The sequence below is a fragment of the Acinonyx jubatus genome, chromosome X (assembly GCF_027475565.1).
Source record: "Acinonyx jubatus isolate Ajub_Pintada_27869175 chromosome X, VMU_Ajub_asm_v1.0, whole genome shotgun sequence".
Taxonomy (NCBI): domain Eukaryota; kingdom Metazoa; phylum Chordata; class Mammalia; order Carnivora; family Felidae; genus Acinonyx; species Acinonyx jubatus.
The window spans coordinates 38,096,024-38,120,056 of NC_069389.1; the positions used below are offsets into that span (position 1 = coordinate 38,096,024).

The following is a 24,033-nucleotide window of genomic DNA, read 5'->3' on the forward strand; positions in this document are numbered from 1 at the left end:
TGTTCATGATGTATTGTTGAGCAGAAAGGCGGTTATGAAACAGTATTTAGAGTTACGATCTTACTTGAGGTTTATATTTATACAAAAAGGCATAGAAAAAGTCTAGCAACAACACACTGAAGTATTAAAAACAGCTATTTCTGGGAAGAGAGACCAAGTTTTGCTGTTTTCTTCAGACTTTTCTGTATCATCTGAATTGTTTTAAATTCATAAGAAAAAACATTAAGTAAGCCCATTTTCACTTAAAAGAAAACATTGGCATACATGTAACCTTAACCGTAATAGACTTTTGGCTAGTAAGACCTAGGAATTTCAACACAATTGCTAGAATGACCTAAATACAAGCAAAGTACTTCTCAGGGTAATACCTCCATACCACCTACTCTGAATTTGACCACATTCTGCCAATCTTGTTTTCTTTTACAGAGAGACAGAGACAGAGACGGAGAGAGGGAGAGAGAGAACCTCAAGCAGGCTCAGAGTCAGCACAGAGCCCGACGTGGGACTTGATCACATGACCCTGGGATCAGGACCTGAGCCAAAATCAAGAGTCGGACGCTTAACCAACTGAGCCACCCAGGTGCCCCACTTTCTGCCCATTTTTTTTTTAATTTTTTTTTTCAACGTTTTTTTTTTTTTTAATTTATTTTTGGGACAGAGAGAGACAGAGCATGAACGGGGGAGGGGCAGAGAGAGAGGGAGACACAGAATCGGAAACAGGCTCCAGGCTCCGAGCCATCAGCCCAGAGCCCGACGCGGGGCTCGAACTCACGGACCGCGAGATCGTGACCTGGCTGAAGTCGGACGCTTAACCGACTGCGCCACCCAGGTGCCCCACTTTCTGCCCATTTTTAAGGCTAAAAAACATACACTGGTCATGTCCGGCCATTGTTTGAAGGAAAAGACAAAGGTATTATTTCAAGCACCTTCAGGACCTCCAACTCAACATACCCCTCCCACCAGCAAGTGAGGTGCACAAGACTCTGTTGCAAGAATGAACAGGGGATAATTAATTATAAGAAAGCCGGGTTGGGGCGCCTGGGTGGCTCAGTGGGTTGAGCATCCGACTTCAGCTCAGGTCACGATCTCACGGTTCATGAGTTTGAGCCCCGCATCGGGCTCTGTGCTGACAGCTCGGAGCCTGGAGCCTGCTTCTCCCTCTCTCTCTGTCCCTCTCCCCCTCACTCTCTGTCTCTTTCTCTCAAAAATAAATAAACGTTAAAAAAAAAAACATTAAAAAAAAAAAAGAAAGCTGGGTGATGATAAATGCAGGAAAATAGCATACTCATAACCAAAGGGCTTATTTTCCCCCTCAGGATTAAAGAAAATAATGGCTCGTATTTATAAACTAATAAAAATTAGCAGTAGTAAGTTAAATGTTACAAGATGAAGTCACACAGGCTCATCAATCTAAACAAAGTAGAATCAACAGCGATCAGAAGAGGGGAAAGGGAATTTGGTTATTTTTTTGTGTACATTTTCTTTGGCCAAGGGTTCTGGGATGCAACTCCAATATGCCGCCCCCTACCACTGTTTATCGTCTGGGTTTTGGCTCACTTGTCATCTTGAACTCCTTGAAAGGACATGCTCTGTTTATGGAAATATTTGTAGCCAAAATGCTGGACCATGATGTCTTTTATTTGTGTGTGTTTTGGGAGAGGAACTGAAGCTCAATCAATTAAAGATGTTTTGTAGGAAACTTGCATTTAGCATGGAGCCTTGAAGAAAAGTATTCCCTAATACTCCGAGTAGGAGCTGAGGTCAGAGAATGAGATCATGTAGAGCCTTTAACTTTCCTACTGAAGAGAACTAAGAGCCACAGGAGCAGACTGTACAGAGAGCTATTATGGGACCCAAGTTGTATTTTCTAAAGATTGCTCTGACTGATACATTGAGAAGAGAATGCAGGGGCAGGGCCAAAGTGGTGAGGGCAGTTAGCAGTCTTTTTCCGTAACCCAGAGGAGGCATAAATGGCGGCGGTGGCGGTGGAGATCAGTGAGGAGTGGTCAATTCTTAATACTTTGAGTGTACGATTCCAGAAGGATTGTATACAGTGACAGGGAGAGACACAGACAGAGACAGAGAGAATGAATGGACTCAGGACCACTCTAAGGGTTTTGCTTGACCAATTGGAAAAATATAGCTGTCCTGAGACTGGAAGGATTGCCGGGGCTACAGGTTGGCAGAAAACAACCGGGAGTTCTGTTTGCATATGTTATATTTTGATGGGAAGTGAGCAGTTGGATCTATGAGCTTGAAATTCAGGGAAGAGGTTTGAGGTGAAGACAAAAATGTGGCAGCCATTAGCATACAGATGGTGTTAAAAGCCACCAGATTGTGGGGGGTGCCTGGGTGGCTCAGCTGGTTAAGTGTCTGACCTTGGCTCAGATCATGATCTCACAGTTCCTGATTTCGAGCCCCGAGTCGGGCTCTGTGCTGACAGCTCAGAGCCTGGAGCCTGCTTCAGATTCTGTGTCTCCCTCTCTCTCTGCCCCTCCCCTGCTCCTGCTCTGTCTCTCTCTCTCTCAAAAAAATGAATAAACGTTAAAAAAAATTTTTTTAAAGCCACCAGATTGAGCGATTGGATGAGATCACCAATGAACTAAGTTTCTCTGTTTCTAGAGTACAGAATGTAATTGTCGGTAAACTACCGTTACGTCAATTACAGGAGACACTTATTTAATCCTAGAGGTTTCAGAAGTGTGATATCCCAGTAATTTGGGAACCAGTCAAAAGATTACCAAACAAATGTAGGACCACATCAGACTTCACCCGCACATACAATCCACTAACGAGTCCTGAGGGTTCTACCACCATAGCAGATCATAAATCCTTTCCTCCACCTCCTCTCCCATTCACTAACTCCAAGCCACCATCAACTCCTACCTGGGTTATAACCATAGCTTTGTAGCTTGGTCTTACTGCTTCGACTCTGACCATGCTGCAGACACATCCTCCATCAGAATGAGCTTTTAAAATTTTTTTTTTCAACGTTTATTTATTTTTGGGAGAGAGACAGAGCATGAACGGGGGAGGGGCAGAGAGAGAGGGAGACACAGAATCGGAAACAGGCTCCAGGCTCTGAGCCATCAGCCCAGAGCCTGACGCAGGGCTCGAACTCACAGACCGCGAGATCGTGGCCTGGCTGAAGTCGGACGCTTAACCGACTGCGCCACCCAGGCGCCCCAGAATGAGCTTTTTAAAACATAGACCAGATCAATAACTTTCTTCCTTGAACGCTCCAATGGCTTTCCAATCCACTTGGGACAGAAGCGGAACTCCTCATCAGGGATTATAACACTGTATGTAATCCGGCCATCGCTGACCTCCCTGATCTCACCTGAAAACTCCATCCCTGTTCAAAACATCGCAGGTGCACTAGCCTTCTTCCTGTTCTCTGAGCATGCTGAGATTTCTTCCAGAAATGCGAGGCATTTGCCCCTCTGGTCCCTTTGTCTGAAAGTCTCAATTCAAATGTTGCTTCTTCAGAAAGGCCTTCCTGAAGTTCCTCTTACCTAACCGAGTCCCTCTACCCGAATCTGCATTTGCCCTGAATGATGGCAATGGAAACTCCTAGAAAGATTTCCGAAATCACCACTGGAATTCCTATTATCATACTTTGTTACCAAGAAGTCTTCTCTTTACTCATCCCTACCTGTTACCCCTAGGTGCCTAGCCTTCTTCCCTGCCCAACATACGATATGTCAGACTCAACACGTCTAACCACTTACCCATTTCAAAGGCTATTTGGAAAGGATATTTGTGAATCAAATGATATTGAGGAAGGATCAAAAGCTGGAAATGGAAGAGTATACAGCTTAGAAACGATGTATGAATTTTTTCTGAGGAAAAACGTTTGAGAGATTTAGTCTTTTCAAAGACCCAGAGCCAGGCTCCAGAGAAGAGTTGAGCTAATGTGGTATAACACTCCAAGTTTTTCTTTTCAGTTCTTAGAGGGTCTCAATGGATATGGAACTCTCAGCAAAAGGAGCAAGGGACAAGAGAACAAAGCATCTTTCAATGAAAGTGGATAAAATGAGCCAATGCTTCTTGGAAGAATTCTTTGCTGCTGGAAGTGGACAGAGTTGTAGTTAATCCTGATGGATTGGTCACAAATATTTATCTCCCTTTCTCACCAAAAGCCCACCAAAACGACAATAAAGGAATAGGTGGTAACCCACAATGTTCATGACAGCTGGAAAAAAAGACAACGGTGGGCAAGAATCTTCAAAATCTTTTGCAAGATGGAAAGCAGACCAAGGACTCGTAACCAGCTTGGCAGAGCTGAGGAAGGGAAGCTAAACTGTAAATGTCTGGAGGCAGGGGGCCACTTAGAGATTAGCCAATGTGGCCCACAGAACTCCTGAGGTGCTCAGCGAAAGCAGGCTCCAGATGCCATCAGAGGCGGGAACATGGTGTGAGACTGAAAACAAGGGCTGTTTCAAAGCCTGAACAAAGCCAGGGCAGCGAATCCCAAGTATCTTTTTCTATACAGCTCTCTTTTAGAGCAATTCAACTTAAGAAGCTTCAGTCTGGGGGAGCTGAAGCATAATCGAGGGCAGAGGAGAGCATTACACACTGAACTTGGGCCTCTCGGCCCCCTTCCTTCCCCTTTCCCATTTCTAGAATACCTGTAGCCATGCTTTGGTGACCCTTTCCCCCATTCCACCCTCCCTCCTATTCCAGCAGGAGAAGATGGGATTCCTTTCCTGATTCTCTGAATGGTCTCAGAAAGATCTCCAGATTCCAGCTTCTGGGGTTCACCTAATGAAAATGAGGGATAGGAGATGGATTTGTGCAGTGAAACCCACCAATCAACAAGATCCTCCCCCCCCCCCCAAAAGCTTCAGGCATTAAGGACAGAAGCCAAAACAGCAACAGTTAAAAAAAAAAAAAAAAAAAAGGAATCAGAAAAACAAAGGCAATTAGGTTGCAGAGGCAAAGAGGGAAGATAAAAGGATACAGTATACCCATGAAAAAAGAACAGAAAACTAAAAAAGGGAACATTCAGACAAACTGTGCTCCTGGAATAAAAAATCTGATAGTAGTAAATACACACAGTAGAATAGGCGGAATATCGTGTCAAGAAAATCATGATGACAAAGAGAAAATCCGGGAAAGGAGAGATCCAAATCCAGGACATCCAAAATCTTTTTTTTTTTTTTTTTTAATTTTTTAATGTTTATCTTTATTTTTGAGACGGAGAGAGACAGAGCATGAGCAGGGCAGAGGCAGAGAGAGACGGAGACACAGAATCAGAAGCAGGCTCCAGGCTCTGAGCTGTCAGCATAGAGCTCGACGTGGGGCTCGAACTCGTCAACTGCAAGATCATGACCTGAGCCGAAGTCGGACACTCAACTGACTGAGCCACCCAGGTGCCCCTAGGACATCCAAAATCTTAATGACAGGAGTTCTCACAAGAGAAAAATGAAAATGAAAGAGAGGAAATCACTAAAAATTGATGGAAAGTTTCCCAGAACCAAAGGACAGGGTCTCCAGACCAGAAGGGCCCATAAAGTGTTAAGCACAGCGAATCCGTATACAGCCACAAACACATACACACAAGGCCCCGAAGAGAAGATCCTAAGAGCATCCAGAAAGACCAATAGCGGGAATTAATATTATGTTAAATCCTCAAGCACCCTAACAGGAAGTTAGCAGTGGTATCTAAAAATGAGAAACACAGAAATAGTAGTATGTGCGTGTTATTTAAATGTCGCTGGAATATTACCCAGCCATCAAAAAGAATGTAATCTCGTCATTCGCAATGGTGTGGATGGAGCTAGAGAGTATTATGCTAAGTCAAATAAGTCAATCAGAGAAAGACAAATACCAGATGCTTTTACTCCTATATGGAATTGAAGAAACAAAACAGATGAACATACGGTAAGAGGGGGGAGAAGAGAGAGAAACAAACCACAGGAGACTCTTAACGATAGACAACAAACTGAGGGGTGATGGAGGGAGGTGGGTGGGGGATGGGCTAGGTGGGTGATGGGTATCGAGGAGGTCACTGGTTGCGATGAGCACCGGGTGTGGTACGTAAGTGACGAGTCGCGGAATTCTACTTTTGAAACCCATATCCCACAGTATGTCACCTAACAAAAATTTTAAATAAACAAACAGACAAACGTCTATAGAAATGACTAGAACAACTGAAAGAGGCTGCTTCCTGTGCATGGATGGGTCTGGGAGGTGGGGAAGGGTGTGGCTGGAAGCTGCTGCTGTTGGAATAAGCTTTTTAGAATTATTTGAGTTTTGTTTTTGTTTTTGTTTTACCATGAGAATGTACCAGTGTGATGTAAGTACAAAATGTACAAAGAGAGAGAGAGAAAGAGAGAGAGAGAGAATATGGATATATAAGAGAGCTCGGGTTCTAAAAATAGTCCAAATAGGAGGCAGAGGAGCCAAGAGGAAGCAGTTCAGAGATGGAGGAAGGCTTGACTCTTCGGGTACTGGGAACAAGTCAGTCATTGCCTGCATTTACCTCTGAATACCGTCTCCCCTGTCACCCATAAATGGCGCCCTCCCTGTCATCCTTTGCCAGATCCTATCCATCCTTTCAAAACATTTTGGAAAGACCTGTGAATCGTATAGAAAATACGTCTCCTTACTTCGGGGTCATGCTGTGCCCCTGATCAAAAATGTCAGCCTCCTGATTGTCCACCAGGACCCCCTACTTTGCTCCTCGCCGAACGACTTTTGGCTCTTGCTAAGACTCTGATCCGTGGTCAAAGGATGAAGATTGGCCACTCTGGAGGCAAGTCTCTCAAAAAGGCCGTGAAGGCAATTCCAAAGAAGAACTTTCTATGGCAACATTGTTGGAACCCGTGCACGGTCTTCCAGGGTGACTGCCCTAAAGGGCAACACTAATTCTGGCTTTTAAGTGTTTCTCCGCTTGTTAAAAAGTCAGCCTCCTTACTTTAAAGTCCCAGCTCACAGTGCTAAAGTGTTTTCCTAAAGCCTCCATAAATTCCTCTTTCCCTTTGATACTTGGGCAAGCCACCATTTCCTTCCCTACACAAACTTAGGGACATGTTTGTGGAGGAAGAGGGAGGGAAGGCAATTTTCCCTCGTTCCTCCTTAGATAATCATGACCCCTCCCCCCAAGCATGCTCCTCGATGCCTAGCTAGGTGGGAGTTCTTAGAAATGTGTCATTTGATGGGTGCTTTTGGTCCCCCCCTCCCTAAAAGGATGAATGGCTTGAAAACTACAGAAGCCATCTATCTCCTTGCCACAACGAATAAAGCTCCATCTGTGGAGGTAAAAGGCAGAGCAGCAGCTGTGTTCTGCTGAAAAGGAACATGGCTTCCCCCTCTGCTGCAAAGGCCATCTTGCGACACAGGTGAATGGGCTGGGCTGCATGACTAGAGCTGCAAGGGAGGGAGGGCAGTGAAGACACATTTTTGATTCACTCGGTTGTGTTTGGTTTCAGTTCATTACCCGGCAAACCCAGGGGTGCCCACCTGAGCACCTTCTGCGATTTTTTAATTTAATTTATTTACTTGAGGCAGGGGAGGGGCAGAGAGAGAGGGAGGGGGAGAGAATCCCAAGCAGGCTCTGCACTGTCAGTGTGGAGCCCTACGTGGGGCTCGATCTCACGAACCGTGAGATCATGTCAGACGCTTAACCAGCTGAGCCACCCAAGTGCCCCTTGAACACCTTCTGAGATACTTAGTGACTGGACACTTGAGAAAAACGTAGAGCTCTGGGCCACTGCGTCCGTGGGTCATTAAAAACTCAGAGTTGGCATGGTGGCATGGCCCCAGGTTGTCAGTGAGTAGTTCTGGGAATCTCTAGATGGCCAGGTCTCTAAATTAATTTCCAGTTATTCCAAGTGGCGATTCATAAGGCCACCATTAGGGAAGGAGGCCACCTCTTTACTTCCCAGTCCCACACGGAGCACAGAACGGAATGACCTCAGAATACTCTCCACTTCCGAACGGTTTGAGAACCAGAATTTCTTGCTTATGAACAACTGAGGGAGCATCAAAAACCCAAGTGAGGGCTCAGAGAGGTCAGGTCCATTTACAAGGCTCACATCCCAAAGGTTTAGGGTATCTTAGGGAGTCGTCGTCCTAATTCCATCGGAGACTCAACTCGGTCTGCACGGCACTCTCTCAGCGAGAGAGCCTCTTGGTGCCTCAGTGCCTGCACTTAACAAAATGAGGAATCGTGCCTATCATCAATGGTCACGTGCCTTTTGACAGGCTCAGGGGTTTATGGAATATTCTAGGGCCCTTGGCACTGTGTCAATACAGAGCGTCAGTCCCATCATTCACGTATCACCCATTGCTACTACTACGCAGAACACGTAAGCCTGATGCTCTATGCGTTGGTGAGATGAACCCGTCTGGTAACTAAGGTGACTTCATGCCACGGACTGGTGGGGCCTCAGGTGACCAGATGTGAACACGATTTTGAAGTCCCGATCCCAGCTTGAGCTGGGCTAATTCAGGAAAAGCTCTAACTGAATCACAAGAAAGAAAAAAAAAAAATGGAAGAGCAGCAGAGGGAACTCTCGATACTAAAACAACGGGGTTAGGAAAAATACGCGAGTAACCATCACTGGGGTGAGAGACAATCAGTCAAATCTGCAGCCATGTTGTTTTCCGGCGCCTGAACTGAGCGCACAGAGCCGCAGGTAAAACCGCCCTTGGACGGAGCGTGCATTGAACCAGAACAACACGCTCCAGGCCTGCCTCCCACAGGACGTGGCAGACGTCAGAGGGGCTCTGGCGTGGCATGCCACAGGAGGGCTGTGCAGAAAGAGAGTCTGGTCAAGGCTCTGGAAAGCCCTGTGCAGTCTGTGGGGAACAATAAGAATGCAGAATAGAAATGTAAGCTGCAGGCTGATGGGTCCGTTAGGAATTAGGGCCGTCTTTGAAAGGAATCTGCGGAGATGATGCAAAACCCCAAGCATGCGACCCAGATCGTGGCGGGGCATATGGGAGGGAGAGGGGACTGGGAATGAGACATTTTCTAATCTGACTGGTCTGAAGTTTCCCCCGAGTGAAGAGAAGGGTCACCGCACAATCAGAGGCAGAGCTGGACTGAACACAGTCCGCTTAGCAACCCGGAGGGATGACCTCCACAAAGCCGAGCTGGGCTCGGAGGCAGATGTGTGCCGTGCCCGGGACATCTTCGAAGGAAGTGGGGGAACGGTCTTTCTGCCTTTAATGTCAAATCATAAAGGCAGAGACAAAACAGGCTGCAGAGGATGATGATTTGGTGGCCTCAGTGTTAGAGAAGGAACGTCTAGGTCCTCCAGAGGCCAGGCTCCCACATCACCGGACTTTCCAGGACAACTCATCCCCGGGGCCATAAGAGATAATCTAATAAATATCCGCAGCTTCCTGACGGGAAGACAGCTTCATGTGCGAAACGCCTTCAGATCCAACTGTTTGAAAACAAGGCTTCCTCTGTGTAGAGGGACACAAGTTTCTTCCAGTTCACTTTGAAGTCAGAGTGTGTGGTCTGTGGTCCCTGACTTCAACTTCTCGCCTCGTCCCCGATCAATACTTAGTACCAGGTGCTGCGCTGGGTACTTCGTGTATGTTATCTCAAGTCACCTTCAGAACTGCCAGGAAGTGGGTATTATCTCATTGTATTTTTGGTTTTATTTTATTTTTTTAGTCTAGAGAGACAGCAAGCACACAAGCAGGGGAGAAGGGGGGAGGGAGAGAGAGAGAATCCCAAGCAGGCTCCACACTGAGCGGAGGGGCTCGATCCCACGGCCCTGGGATCATGGCCTGAGCCCATATCAAGAGCCAGATGCTTAACCAACTTAGTCGTCCAGGCCCCCGGTATTATCTCATTTTAGAGGTGAGGAATCTGAGGTTCAGGCAGGTCAAAAATCTTGCACAAGATCACATAGCTAGCAAATGCATTCAAAGACTACAAGAGACCAGGCAGGGTGAAACTGTTAAGATCTGACGAACCCGCTGGTTGTTCACAGGCGGCAAATCAAACAGGCTGAAAGCAGGTCTCTGTATCTGAACGGACCGAACGTCAAGTCGCAAATCTTCGTTACAAGGTAAGAGACAAAAAGAGAAACACGGTGCTGTGAGAATCTTCTGGAAGAGTCAGTCACAGCCAGCCAAGTGAATCTAAGATGGCTTCATGGGTGAGGTGCTACCCGAAGTGAGTCTTAGAGAAAGAGCAGGATTTCAGCAGGTAAAGAAAACTGGAAACTATTTTCTACTGAAGAAAGAGCAAGAGAAAAGGCAAACTAACTAACTAACTAACTAACTAACTAACTAACTAACAGTGGGAAGCAGGAGGTAGACATGTGAAATGCTAACTAGCCCATGTGGTCTTGGGAATGTGATGACGGAAGAAAGCAGACTCCTAGGCCTATTTCATCTCAGGTCCTTTCCATCAGGATGACCTGCCTTCTCCCTCACACTGATGCTAGCAAATAAAAGCACCCTGGGGCTGATATTCCAGAAAAAAAAACCCCAGGTCAATGTAACACACAGGTACATCCAACTGGATTGGCCCTATTGAGTCCCCTTCTGATGTTTCAGACCCTAGTTCTTCCACATGGGATTTAGTTTTATCTGTTCCTTTTGTCTCAGATGAGGACTCCCCACTCCAGCCCCAACTCCCACTGACAACCCTAAGCCTCCCAATGCAGAAGGGGGAGAAGGAGTGAAAAGCCAGCGATTTCGGTCTTTCCTTGAAAAGGAAAGAGGGGTTACGGAGAGTTCGTGAGTAGAAAAGCAGTGCTATGACATTTTGGCTCTTAGAAGATATTAAGCTGCTGCGTGTGAAGACAGATTTAAACATTTAGAGACTGGTGGAAGAAAGACCAATGTGGAGGCGCTGTAATAGCCAGGAAGAAACGAGGGTCAGAACAAGAGTGAAGACGGTAGGAATGGAGAGGAAAGAGCAGCTGCAAGGAGTAGACAGGATGTAGAACCATCAAGCTCTTCTTCTAGATTATGGGACTTTGGGCAAACCACCTCATCTCCCTAAACCTCAGCATCCTCATGTAAGGTAGGAAGAGAATAGTTCTGACTCATGAAGCTGTGCTCACAAAGCAAATGAAGTAATGTCTTCAGAGCAAGGTCAACGATGGCTAGAACACAGTCCAAAATGTCAGAATTACCGAGATGAGCAAGTCGGAGGAGGGGCTGGGATAATGCCAGAGTCTGCGTAGCTGGGAGGGCGGGTGCCAGGAAGTCAAAAGTAGACCTTGAGCAGGAGAGTGAGGTGTTTCAGAAAGCAGTTCATGGTGCTTTCCTTTTGCAACATCATAATCGCCACGGTTTACATCTGGGGCTCTAGTAGGGCAGAGCCCTATCCTAGTAACACTAGGCCCTCTTACCACATGTCTTTAGCCAGTAGGAACTACTGCTTTGAAAAATCTGCCCCGAATTTGAGATCTAATACCCTCAAAACCAATGAAGTAGGACGTTTTCATTTTGTCCCGGGAACCTGTGTGTATGTGTATGTGTGTCTTAAATATTATTTTAGTTTTGTAAATGCTTTTTATTTATTTTGAGAGAGAGAGAGACAGAGTACTAGCAGGAGAGGGACAGACACACACACACACACACACACACACACACACACACACACACACACACACAGAATCTGAAGAAGGCTCCAGGCTCCGAGCTGTCAGCACAGAGCTCAGAGCCCGACGTGGGGCTCGAACCCGCGAACTGCGAGGTCGTGACCTGAGCCGAAGTCCGTGCTCAGCCGACCGGGCCACCCAGGCGCCCCTACATGTGTCTGTCTTAATGTTAAAAAGATAGACTAGCAATTCAGAACAGGCTGTCCAACGTTCAAAACCATGACCAACTTTTCCTTTCGTAACACTTAAATGGAAATGCGTCGTCAATAACATAACCGGAATGGTCAAGGGGCAATCAAGGATAATGAAAGGTAAATGTGCAACCAGGAGGAGCCCCCCGCCCCACAAAAGTGTGCAGGACAAACCCCACGGAGGGAGGAGCTCTCACTTACCCGGACAGTATGGATCCCAGGAGGTGATCAGTCAGAGGTAACCTGAAGGATTTGCACAGCCTTCTGATGTCTTTGGTGGGTAGCACTTTTTTCCTGCATTAAAACAGAGTAGGCACGGGGCGCCTGGGTGGCGCAGTCGGTTAAGCATCCGACTTCAGCCAGGTCACGATCTCACGGTCCGTGAGTTCGAGCCCCGCGTCGGGCTCTGGGCTGACGGCTCGGAGCCTGGAGCCTGTTTCCGATTCTGTGTCTCCCTCTCTCTCTGCCCCTCCCCCGTTCATGCTCTGTCTCTCTCTGTCCCAAAATAAATAAAAAACGTTGAAAAAAAAATTAAAAAAAAAAACAGAGTAGGCAGGTGTTTATAGATTTTGTCTCTCTTAAGTAAACAGTTACATCCTATAGGAAAGAAAACACAGATGCCTCCCAAGAATCTGCACACGGAAATGAGTATCAGCGGTGGTAGGGGGATTCACAGTAAGGAAAAACAGTCCTATGGCATTTCACCAACTTTTTCCAGTTCAGAAGCCATCAGATTCTGTCCTTACAAAGGCCTTCCCATCACGATTCAGACTCTTGGTTGGTGACAGCACAGCGTACTAGGGCTGCGGCCACGAGTGCTGCTCTAAGTAATTGGTCTGCCTTCTTGACCACTGGTCAAAAGATGGCTCTGATATCTGAAAACATCTCTTAATTTGACAGGCATCTAGAGCCTCCAACACAAGTATTCAATGACTTGAGGGTGTTTTTCTAGTCTTTTCTTGGACCCAAACCTTGCAATTTGGAAGCCCCAGCTGGGGCCTTAACATTCACCTCAGTTTTGTCAGAGGGTTTCTCCAGAGCAGCCCAAGAGTCATTTTCCTCAGCCTGCTGGGGCGGGGGGGGGGGGGGGCACAGAAGTGCTCGTCCAGTGTTCTCACTCGGCCAATATTCTTCTAGGCACCAAGCAAAATGAGAACTAATAGGAAGGAAAGCAGGCGGCTTTATTCACAGAGAGGTTATAAAATGATGAGAGAGCGTTTATGTCTAGACCGGAAGCTTGTCAGATCTGGAAGAGGTCTGGAGTGCCCAGGAGGTATTCCTTTAGTGAAGGAGGGTCACACTTCTCACCCCAGGGGAGGGGTCCCCACCGGGGTGGAAGGCAGGGCCAGGGTCATGCAAAGCTCAGGCCATGCATCCTCCAGAAGGCTCGGCAAAGTGTGAAGGTTCAAGGAAAAATATCATCTTTACAAAAACTCAACGAGGCTGTATTATTCTGGATTAGGAAAAAATACTCATGTTCATCACTAAGATGAACCATTGGACCTTTAAAGATATTTAGGGTCAACAGCAGGCCACTTGGATGTAAACTTCAGGTCTGGGGATGGCGGAAGGGGTCATGGGAGCAAAGAAACAGCAGTGGTGGGGCCTAACAAAATTAGAGGCTAGGGTTAAAACTAAGATTTTCTAACTCCACGTGAGTATTTCCCCCCATGATATCAGGTCTGTGGGTAAGATGGGGCTCTACTTTATAAAAATGACTCGATAAAGCTCAATATAAACATGGCAAATGTATGAGATAGACTACGCTGAACTTCATTATTTTCAAGAAGAAATCATTTCAAAGCAACTCTGGAGAACGTTTCCTTGTAAATTCCCTGTTCTCTGTATTATAAGGGTCATTTGTAAGTCCCAGTCATCACTAAAATAATGTAAGAAAAAGACCTCTCTGAATGAAACCTTCTAACATTTGGCTTTACTACGTTTCGGCTGAAAGCTTCCAGAAACCAATTAAAAGGAAATGCAAAGAGGCATCCTGTTTTTTTGAAGATACACGGGCCTTCCGTATTCCATCAGCAAACAGAGGTCACCATCACTATGAAATATGTGTATCAGATGCTCACCAAAAATGATTTACAGGACCTCTGCTATATAGTGGGAGTATAATGGGACATCTCAAAGTTCTTTTTGCCCTTTGGGATAAAACGTGAATCTGCTCACTACTCGGGTCTACAGAAATTTATTAAAATCGAGAAAATAAAGACTTACTTTTCTCGATCTTCATAGACACAAGTAGCAATGAGTCTTTCAAAATTCTCAAAAGTATTTTTCTTGAGTTGTTTGTGGGCCTGTGCCATTAGGATGTTCATATCAGGACACGTGTCCTCGGGCACCCCGTAGTGACGTGCAAGGGTTATAAATTCATGTTCTAGGAGTCTCCCAACGGTTAGAGTCATCATTATGTCTCTGTAAAGAAAATGAGAAAACGCTCATGAAGTTGGATCTAAGAACAGTATTTTGCTTTCTCTCAAGAATATCCAAACTCCACCGTATAAAATTTTTATCAACTGCACAGAGGACAGGTGACTATTTTTCTTTAATTTAATTTCCATTTCAATTTTGAGCAGTAGGAAGGCACCGGTGCTGGGATGGACGCACTACAGCTTCTAAATGAAATGGCATTTTCCCCAAACTCAAACTCCTACCAGAGAAGGGCCTGCAACCAGAAAGTGAATCTCTCAAAGTCCTTGGTTAAAGAATAAAGAATAAAAAATAAAAAACAAACAAAAAACACCTGCCACTAAATACAGGATTTCGTTCAATGCCTATTAACCTTACTTTACACAAAATAGTAACAGACTTGGGGTTCTGGTTTCCCAGGCATAAAATTTATAAATCAGTACATTAGAAAGGTCTTTTCGAGTTGGAGAAAGCAATTATAAACATCTCCACAGAAAAACTCAGACCGACACGCCCTGCCAGTGAGAAAAAAGCGAGAGGAAAAGAGTAAAAAATGAAGAACGATGTAAAGGTACAGCTGTCTTAGGCTTTTGAAGACAATGGCATTGAGATTTTGCGGCAGAGCTAAAACACAACAACGACAACAACAAATGACAGCAACAACATATTAACGATGAGGACTCAGAGCCTAACAAACTGGCAGGGTTGTGTTCAGTATATTCTCTATATCACAGCTATAAACCATGCAGCACGTGTAAGAAAGAAGTACATCAAAACAGTTAAAATGCCAACCATTACAGTGGTTACATGAATAAGCTTCCATTATCTAGAAAATCTACTTACCGCGAATAATTCAGTTCCCAAGAATCCCAAATAAGCAAGGGAATACAAGATTGTATTTGCTCTGCGGCTCACAGACTGGTCTTTCAGAATAACGGCTTTTAGCTCTCTTACGCATTTCTTGGCATTCTCAAGATCATCGAAGATCTCTGGGCCTCTCCTAGTCTCTCAACACCACAGACTGGGAGGGCCGCTTGAACGAACTGAGTAATAATATAACCCTTGCCATCCATCGAGTACTAGCTATGTGCCAGGTCCTGCGTTGCCAGAAACTTCTGGCATGGATCATTTCATCTGGCTCAGAAGATAGGGGCTATTACTATCCCCATTTTACAGAGGAGAACACTGAGGCACCGAATACGTCCCATGTCACGCAAGCCAGAATGAGAACAGTTGCAGTCTGGCTCCAAAGCCCACACCCTTGCATGACTGGATGGAGTTGGGGCTCAGCCAGGGAAAGTTTCCTAAAGGCTGTGGGTATTAAGCTGACCGTTTACAGACCTCTACTCCCTTTACCGTCCATGACCTCTGCTTCGAGGGCTATCACTTGATCAGCATAAATAAGTCAGAGAAAGTAATTTCAGAAACCCGGAGTCACCAACCGTCTCTGACAAAGGGCTAAGTGACCATGGAGAAATCTCTCTGAGGAAAGCCCACAGCTCATTTAGAACACCGGTCACGGAATATTCAGTCATGACCCGGGCAGAAAATGGAATGCTATGCAACCATAAAAAGCAGGTCGTTGGGGTGCCTGGGTGGCTCAGTCGGTTAAGTGTCCGACTCTTGATTTCCCTCAGGTCATCATCTCACGGTTCATGAGTTCGAGCCCTGCCATCGGGCTGCACGCTGATAGCGCGGGGCCTGCTTCGGATTCTTTCTCCCGCTCTCTCTGCCCCTCCCCCACTTGCTCTGTCTCCCTCTCTCAAAAATAAACTTAAAAAAATTTTTTTACAGTAGGTTGCTGATTGGCATTTGCTTGTACGAAAGATGTCCATGCTGCATTGATAAATGCACGATCCCAGTGAAAGTGAAGATTCCAGTACCTATAGATTCGCAGGGGAAACAGGTGATGGGGATCAAGGAGTGCACTTGTCGTGACGAACACGGAGTATCGCATCGAAGTGCCAAATCGCTGAACCTGACATGACACTGTATGTTAACTGGAATTTCAACTAAAACTTAAAAAAATGAAGGGTACCGGCCAAAGCATCTATAACGTTGTCCCTGATCGCTGAGATTTCTTTATATACATTACATATATGTATCTATATATATGTATTTATACATATAATCTATATCTTTATATATGTAACTTATGTATATATATATATATAACATACCTTTATATATAATTTCTGCTTTCTCCGAACTTTTGTAAGTATCAAATATTGCTTTCATCATCATAAAAAAAAAAACCAAACAAACAAAAAACACCTGAAAGGGTTTTTTTTCCTTTTGGGGGCAGAAACAGCGTGAAGGAGGACAAGTGGCAAACTCCCCAGGACGAAGGAAAAGAACGGGTGCGGCGGTAACCAGAAACTTGCCGCGCACCTTTAACTAAACTTGTTCTGGCACCACCAGGCCATAAAAGTTTATTTTCCTTTTCGTTGGATAAACTGCAGTTGTCCTGGCCTCAATGCGGTTAAAATTTATATCTGCTGGACTTCCGCGTGCTCGGGTTTTAAACAGCTCGGTACCCCGCCGCTCCCCGTGCCTTTAGGTGAGGGTTTCAGACGAGCTGCCCCAGACTTGAAACCGCCCCCAGGCATGGGGGGACACAGAGGGGTCCCCGGAGTGGAGGCCGGTGTGGCCGGTGTGCCCGTGCGGCAGGTCCCAGGACTGCTGCCCCTTTGCCTGCATTTGCCATGTGCCCCTTTTCTTTTGGGCTCCCCCCCAACCCAGTCAAACTTGACTTGGCTCCACCAAGAACAAAGGATCTTCTCAAGAGTGGCACCCTCCATCTTTGTATCGTGGTAAAGCACACGGAACAGAAAACGTACCAGGGGTGTGCATCCCCAACGTTGGGCTGCCGCCGCTTCTGTCTGTCCCCAGACCTTTTCATCACCTTGAAGAAGCACTCACTCTGCTCCCCCCTTCCTTCCTCCCTGCCCTCTTCTGCACCGGGGCAGCCACAAATCTCTTTTCCACCTCTGTAGATTTGCCAATGCTGGATATTTCATATGAGTGGAATCCCAGAGTCTCGTCCTTTGTGTCTGGCTTTTCCTGCCTAGCGTGATGTTTTCATGTTCACACCTTTTTAGGCCTGAGTAATAGTCCATTGTGTGAACTACCACGTTTTGTTTTGTTTATCCATTCACGCATCGACAGACATCTGGGTCGTTTCCACCTTTGGGCTACTGTGAATAGTGCTGCTGTGAACACTGGTGTGCCAGTTTTTGTTTGAATGCCTGTCTTGAATTTCGGGGGATACAAATGCAGGAGTAAAACTGCTGGGTCGCTTAGGAATTCTATATTTAACCGACTGAGGGAGAGGACCAAACTGTTTTCTGCATATTCTATTTTTTGCTGGCAGGAGCCATGAAAACAGAGGTCCGACTCCCATGAAACACAGCCCTTCCTCACTTAAACCTTCCGAGTGAACCTGAAATGTGGTTTGAGAGCAAAGTCTGAACTTGGTGCTTCCTGCGCCTTCATTTAAGGGAAATAAAAGTGCATTTTCAAAAGAAGCTTTCGTTGTATTCGTGTGGTGTTCCGTGATGACCATTGCTAATCTTAAAAACTCAAAAACGGCGGGGCATGTGGGGGGCTCAGTTGGTTGAGCGTTCAACTTCAGCTCAGGTCATGACCTCACGGTTCAGGAGTTCGAGCCCCAGGTCCAGCTGGCTGCTTTCAGCTCGGAGCCTGGAGCCTGCTTCAGATACTGTGTCTTTGTCTCTCTGCCCATCCCCTGCTCCCACTCCTGTTCTCCCTCTCTCTCTATCCCTGAAAAATAAACATTAAAAAAAAAAAACACTCAAAATGTCAACCACCTTTGCCTTTACTCAACATTGTACTGTGTTCCTGGCGTTAATATCGTATACGGATCATCTCAGTATTAGTTAGTTAATCTTATAAGGGATGCTGCCATGATTCTCTCTCAGTTTTTGTAATTAAAGTCATAAGAGTCAAAAAAATGATGCCAAACTGCTCTAGGGCATTGAAGTAACTATGCGCAATTCTGAAACATGAAATGCTAAGCAGTTTTACAAGACATAATTCCATGAAAGGCGCCCACTCAAGCAACAATGAATCAAAACTCCATTTTAAAGCTCTGAATCTCAGGGCATTTTCTTACACGTTGAATCGGTGAAGCGTAAGCAATAATTTCCAGGCCAACTAAAAAAATCAGTTTCAACATAAACAAGGGCTCAGTAGTCCAAGCTTTGGGCCCGAAGGCCTAGAAGAAAATCAGGTTGAGCCTAAATTAAACACAGCAGCAATTCTGATGACAATTGGTTGGCATTCTTGATCATTTCCTTCAATTTGATATTCAACAAATAAAATGTTCCACTTTCTCTAATCAGAAGCCAGGCACACCTGCTCACATCCTACACTCCCTCAGGCCTTCTCTTCTACTTGTGGGCCTAAGCTGCCCATGCGGAGCAGAAAACCCTGCCTTCCCAACGCTGACACCCCAGTCCGCCATACTGTTGAACTTGTGTGTTTCCAGACAGTGAGTGGAGGGCGGTAGAGACAGCTGGTAAAGTATATGTCAGAGGAAGGAGAGACGGAAAGATGCATCAAAGTGGGGCCAGTACAAATGTGTGACCAAAAAGGATTTTGCTGCCGGCTTAACCATAGCAACCATAGCTCAAGACCATTCATGAAACTCTTCAATGTCACTGGAGGACAAGGTCATTACACGTGGCTACGTTGTCTGGGCACCGCCTACCTCCCGGGAGTACATTTACAGACTCCTGGTATAAATGGTGTCCCTTGGAGTTGTACGACATGGTAGTCTTGCCAGAAGCCAAAGAACTCCAGAGAAAAGGGAAACACAAAGTCAACTCCAGAGTAAGAATATCCTCTACCCCGGCCTGAGTCACAAGCCTCCCTGCAATCGGGAGACGGGTGTGGTTTAGTGGGAAAAATATGAGCTTTTGAATTACACAGACCTGGATTAAAATTCCAGCCCCGCTAATTCACTGACAACTGGGAACTTTGGTAAGTTACTTCTCCGAAGCTCTGTTCCTTATCTGTGAAGCCGGGACGAGCCCGTTTGCTTTGTTGGTCATGTCATGCCTCTGTTCAAAACCCCCTGAGGGCTTGCCATCCCTCCTGAGGTAGAACCCAAAAGGCTCATGATGTGATATCTGACGTGATGTCCCCCTTTGTATCTCTTGGGCCTTGTCCCCTCTTTCCTCTGCACCTGCCATACTACACTCCTTGCTTTTCCTCAAACAAGGCAGTTACATACCAGCTTTAGGATCTCTGCACTGGCTGCTACCCCTACCCTAGAATGCCCCTCCCCAAGACAGTTACACAGTTTGGTCCTTCACCTCCCGTAGGGCATCTTCTGGAGTATCATCTTTGTGAGGCCTTCTCTGACCATTCTTTTTAAAAGTGTGACCCCTCTGGGGCACCTGGGTGGCTCAGTCAGTTAAGCATCCCACTCTTGATCTCAGCTCAGGTCACGATCTTGTGGTTTTGTGAGATCGAGCCCTTGTGTTGGGCTCTGTGCTAACAACATGGAACCTGCTTGGGATTCTGTCTCCCCCTCTCTCTGCCCCTCCCTCTCTCCTTGTTACTTTCTCTCTCTCTCTCTGTCAAAATAAATAAGTAAACTTAAAAAAAAAGTGTAACCCCTACTCTAAAAGACTGGCATTCCCTGACTCCTCCTCTGATTTCTTCTCCTCAGTGGCATTCATCATACACCAGCCTGGTATATCATTTGCTTTCTTATTCTGTATATCGTCTTTAGCCCCCCACTGGAACGTGAGTTCCACAAAGGACAGGGCTATTTGTCTATTTTGTTCACTGCTGAATCCCCAACACTTTAAGTAGATCCTGGCACACAGTAAGTAAGCACTGTATAATAAATAGTTGGCTGAATAAATGAAAACTGAGGGTTACATTAGCAAGGTATAAAAAGTATTTAGCATAGTGCCAGGAACTATAAATGCTCAATAAACGCTAACGGTTTGTATTACTCTCATCATCCCACAATAGAGATCTCTTCATGTTGTATCAAACTGAAAGAGGGGTGCCTGGATGGCATAGTCGGTCAAGTGCCCGACTCTTGATCTCAGCTCAGGTCTTGATCTCAGGGTCACGAGTTCAAGCCCCATGCCAGGCTGAAACCTACTTACGAATTTAAGTAATAAAAAAAAAAATGATTAAACTGAAAGAGTTACTTCTCATAAGCAAGCTTATCTTGGAAAAATGTGAAACGCTTCCGACGATCGAAATCACAGAATTTACCTGCGGAATGTAAAAGGAACGTGGCACACTTGTTTTAAGTAGTCATATTCAGGATTAAGTCTGAAGTGATGAAGTAATAAACTCCAGGTGCGCCTTTCTTTATATAACAGATATATTTGAGAAGCTGCACAAATGCTTAATCCTCAGAAATCAAATTAGGTGCCCCCTTCCATTCTCTGTTGCATATACGTCTGCTTTATCCTCCTTTTGGTCATTTTTCATTGGCAGTGGCACCTAATACCTCAAGCTTTAAATTCCCCTGATTCGTGTGAGGTTCTTCATGACAAGCAAGCACGTTAGACTCGGAAATAAGTCCTCTGGAAGCTAAAGAATCTCTTCACAGTGTCATAACTACTGCCAAATACATCTGTGCTGTAAACTGATTTTTTTGAAATGTTTTCTCCAAGAGAAGGACATGTGCACTGAAAATCACTGACCCTGTTTTCTTATTCCAAATATAAGCAGGCTTCTAGTTTTCTCTCCATTGCGGCTCTAATCTTCGTTTCACATCACATACTATGGCTTTTCCTGGTTTGACAGGTAGTGGAATGTACATGGTAATTTTGATTTATTTAGTTTGAAATCCAGGATGTCTTGGTGCACTCGACTCTAGGGCTGCTTAAGTGTAGCCAAAAAAAAAAAAAAAAAACCCAAAACACACACAAACACACACACACACACGAGATATTCTCATGTAGTTAAGAGCAATTGCTGTATATTATTAACACTATTCCTCAGAGAGGTACGATTTTAGAAACCCTTTAAAACCACTCCTCTATAATTCTTCTACGATTTGGTACAATTCCATTTAATTAACATTCAAGGGGGCTAGGACAACAGTGTTTTTGCTTTCTTGTTTTTTAAATTATGTCAAGATTTTTTGGTAGCAGCAAATGAAAGTGTAGATGATGGCGTTTCACTTGCAATGTGGGCAGGGAAGGAAGGAATATTCATTTCATTTACAAGCATACTTGTATGAGCATACTCATTTTCTAGCACCTTCCTTTTGGGTAACACCCATCCTGTGTTCGAGGTTTGTCTCCAAGCAAACTTTGCTTGTTTGGCTTTTTAACTCTCCCTGGCTGCCAGACGGTTTAGAGGCCATGCTGGGCCCTGTGACAGTCAGGGGACCTTACGTGGAGGGACACCCCGTAAAAGCCCACAGGTATACACTGAACAAACCATCGGCTAAACAAGACTAGGTCTGTGCCCTCTAGGTGTTTACAATCAATTTAGCAAGTCAAGTCTTACTAATATCAAAACGCATCAAGTAAGATATAATCAGTCCTAATTCTTCCTCAACACACACTCTAAAATATAGACTTATTGGCTTCACTCCATTATAAAAGGAACACGTTTCTAAATATAGAGAATTTGGTTAATAATAAAAGCAAGGAAAAAGAAGCCATACACATTCCCACTGCCCAAATATAACCAAGTAATTAAATATTTTAGTATCCTTCTTTGTAGTCTTTTTCTATGCATGGGTATTTAATAGTCTTTTCTTTTTCTTAATAGCTGCGAACGTTATTTTACGGCTTTTTTTTTTTTTTTCATTTAACTAATACGGGTCATGTTACCACATATTCTTCTGGAACCAAAACGCTAAACCATGCTTCTATTACGGGGTATTTTGGGCGCTTTTCTCAAACTTTTACGCAAGTGATGTCCTGATGAACATCTTCAGGCATAAGCTATTTAAAATTATTTCCTTTGACTACAGAGAAAGGAAGAGACGGGCAGACTTAACAGTGTAGGGTGGAAAATGGGCCCAAGAGCAATACTGAAAGAAAGAAAGGAGCAGTGATCTTGTTTTGTGTTTGTTGGGTGTTTTTTTTGCTTGCTTACTCACAAAATAACTTTGAAAACCTATGTACTCTCCTCACACATTTCTGAGTCAACATCTAAAATGCTGTTTTTTAAAAAAAATTTAAATAAAATTAAATAATTTCCTCTGGATAGTGTCCCAGAAGTGCAATCAGGTGGGCAAAAGGACTTTTTTTTTTTTTTTTTTTTTTTTTTTAAGTAGCCTCCGTGCCCAACACAGAGCAGCCCTGACTTGAGCTCACGACTGTGAGATGAGATCAAGAGTTCAGGGGCACCTGGGTGGCTCAGTCGGTTGAACGTCTGACTCTCGGTTTCGGCTTAGGTCATGATCTCGCAGTCTGTGGGTTCGAGCCCCGCAACGGGGGTCTGGGCTGGCGGCATGGAGCCCGGTTGGGATTGTCTCCCTCTCTCTCTCTCTGCCCCTCCCCTGCTTGCTCTCTCTCTCAAAAATAAATAAATCAGCATTAGAAAAATGAAAGTTGGACGCTTAACCAACTGAGCCACCCAAGTGCCCCAAGGAAAGGAATTTTTAAATATCTTGATACATGGTGTTAAGTATATGCTTTTGTCTTTTACCCTCACCAGCAATCAGAGAGAGCCCACAGGAATAGACATTGTCATTTTTAAAAATGTCTCCTAATTCCATAGGTAAAAACAAGTTCTCATTTTAATCAATAATGATTTGATTGCTAATAAAGTTGAGCACCTCTTATTTGCTAGGAAACTGTATTTCTTCTATTGCGTGCTGTCTGAATATGTCCTTACTATGGATTCATTCATTCATTTGAGAAACACTACTTGAATACGTACTTACTCCATGTCGGACAACATCAACTGATGGGAGAGCAGGAGAGGAATGGACTAGATTTGATCCCCAGCCCTCAGTGACTGCACCCTTGAGTTCATCACAGACCAGAAGGAAAACCGGGTCAGCAAACTTAAAAAAAAAGGGGGGGGGGCGCAATAAATCTATGTCCAGAAGCTCAGAGAGAGTACCCCTCATCCAGTCTAGCATGTATGTATGTGGAGGGGGTAATCCAGGAAGGCTTCATAGCAGAGGTGGTAACGGAGCAGGCCCTGAAGAGGAAAGACAACTTGCCAGTCACGGAAGTAGGCTGGAGGAAGGGGAGGCTGGAAGAATGGGAGAAGGAACCGTATCCTGAAACATCCGAGGAGAACAAGAGGGTGGTACATCTAAGGAGCTGTACAAAGTATTAACAGAGCTCACATTTACCAAGTGCTTAGTGCTAGTGTTCAGATATGTTCTGCTGAATTGTGTTGTCAGACTGGGTAAGGTGGGAAAGTATATATTCATGTTTACGCACAAAGGTGTTCATCAAGCCAACTGCTTCATAAGCAGGAACTCCTCTCTCCCACAGCAGCCCTGGAGGCAGGAGTTTTGATTATCCCCATTTTACAGATGAGGAACTGAGGCCCAGAGAGGGTCAGCAAAATGCCCAAGGGCACACAGCTAGTTAAAGTGGTGAAGCCAAGACCTGAACCCAGATGGCCAAGATTCTTCGGAGAGCTAGAACATACGGAAGCGAAACAAGAAGTTAAGAGAGGGGGCAGGTGGGGTCCAATCATGAGAGGCACACGAGGGGCCATGTTAGGGCCTCTGGGTTTTCTTCTGCAGGTGAAGGGAGTCTCCTGAGCGTTGAGCAAGAGGGAGGAACACGAACAGATGTCCGAGCACTCAGAAAGCAACAGGAGGGCAGATACACCAGTGAGGGCTGCTGGGGCAGAGGGAA

General features: G+C 45.2%; 1 protein-coding gene across 2 annotated transcripts in view; it reads right to left on the bottom strand.

The window, feature by feature from the left end:
• The window catches only part of EFHC2 (EF-hand domain containing 2), a 200,531-nt gene that overhangs the window by 18,313 nt on the left and 158,185 nt on the right, over positions 1–24,033 (bottom strand). For both annotated transcript variants that reach the window (XM_053202258.1, XM_053202257.1), the window contains exons 12-13: positions 14,003–14,200; positions 11,978–12,070 (exon numbers count right to left, since the gene is read on the bottom strand). In XM_053202258.1, the coding sequence (XP_053058233.1) occupies positions 11,978–12,070; positions 14,003–14,200 (291 nt within the window). The remainder of the gene's footprint in view (positions 1–11,977; positions 12,071–14,002; positions 14,201–24,033) is intronic.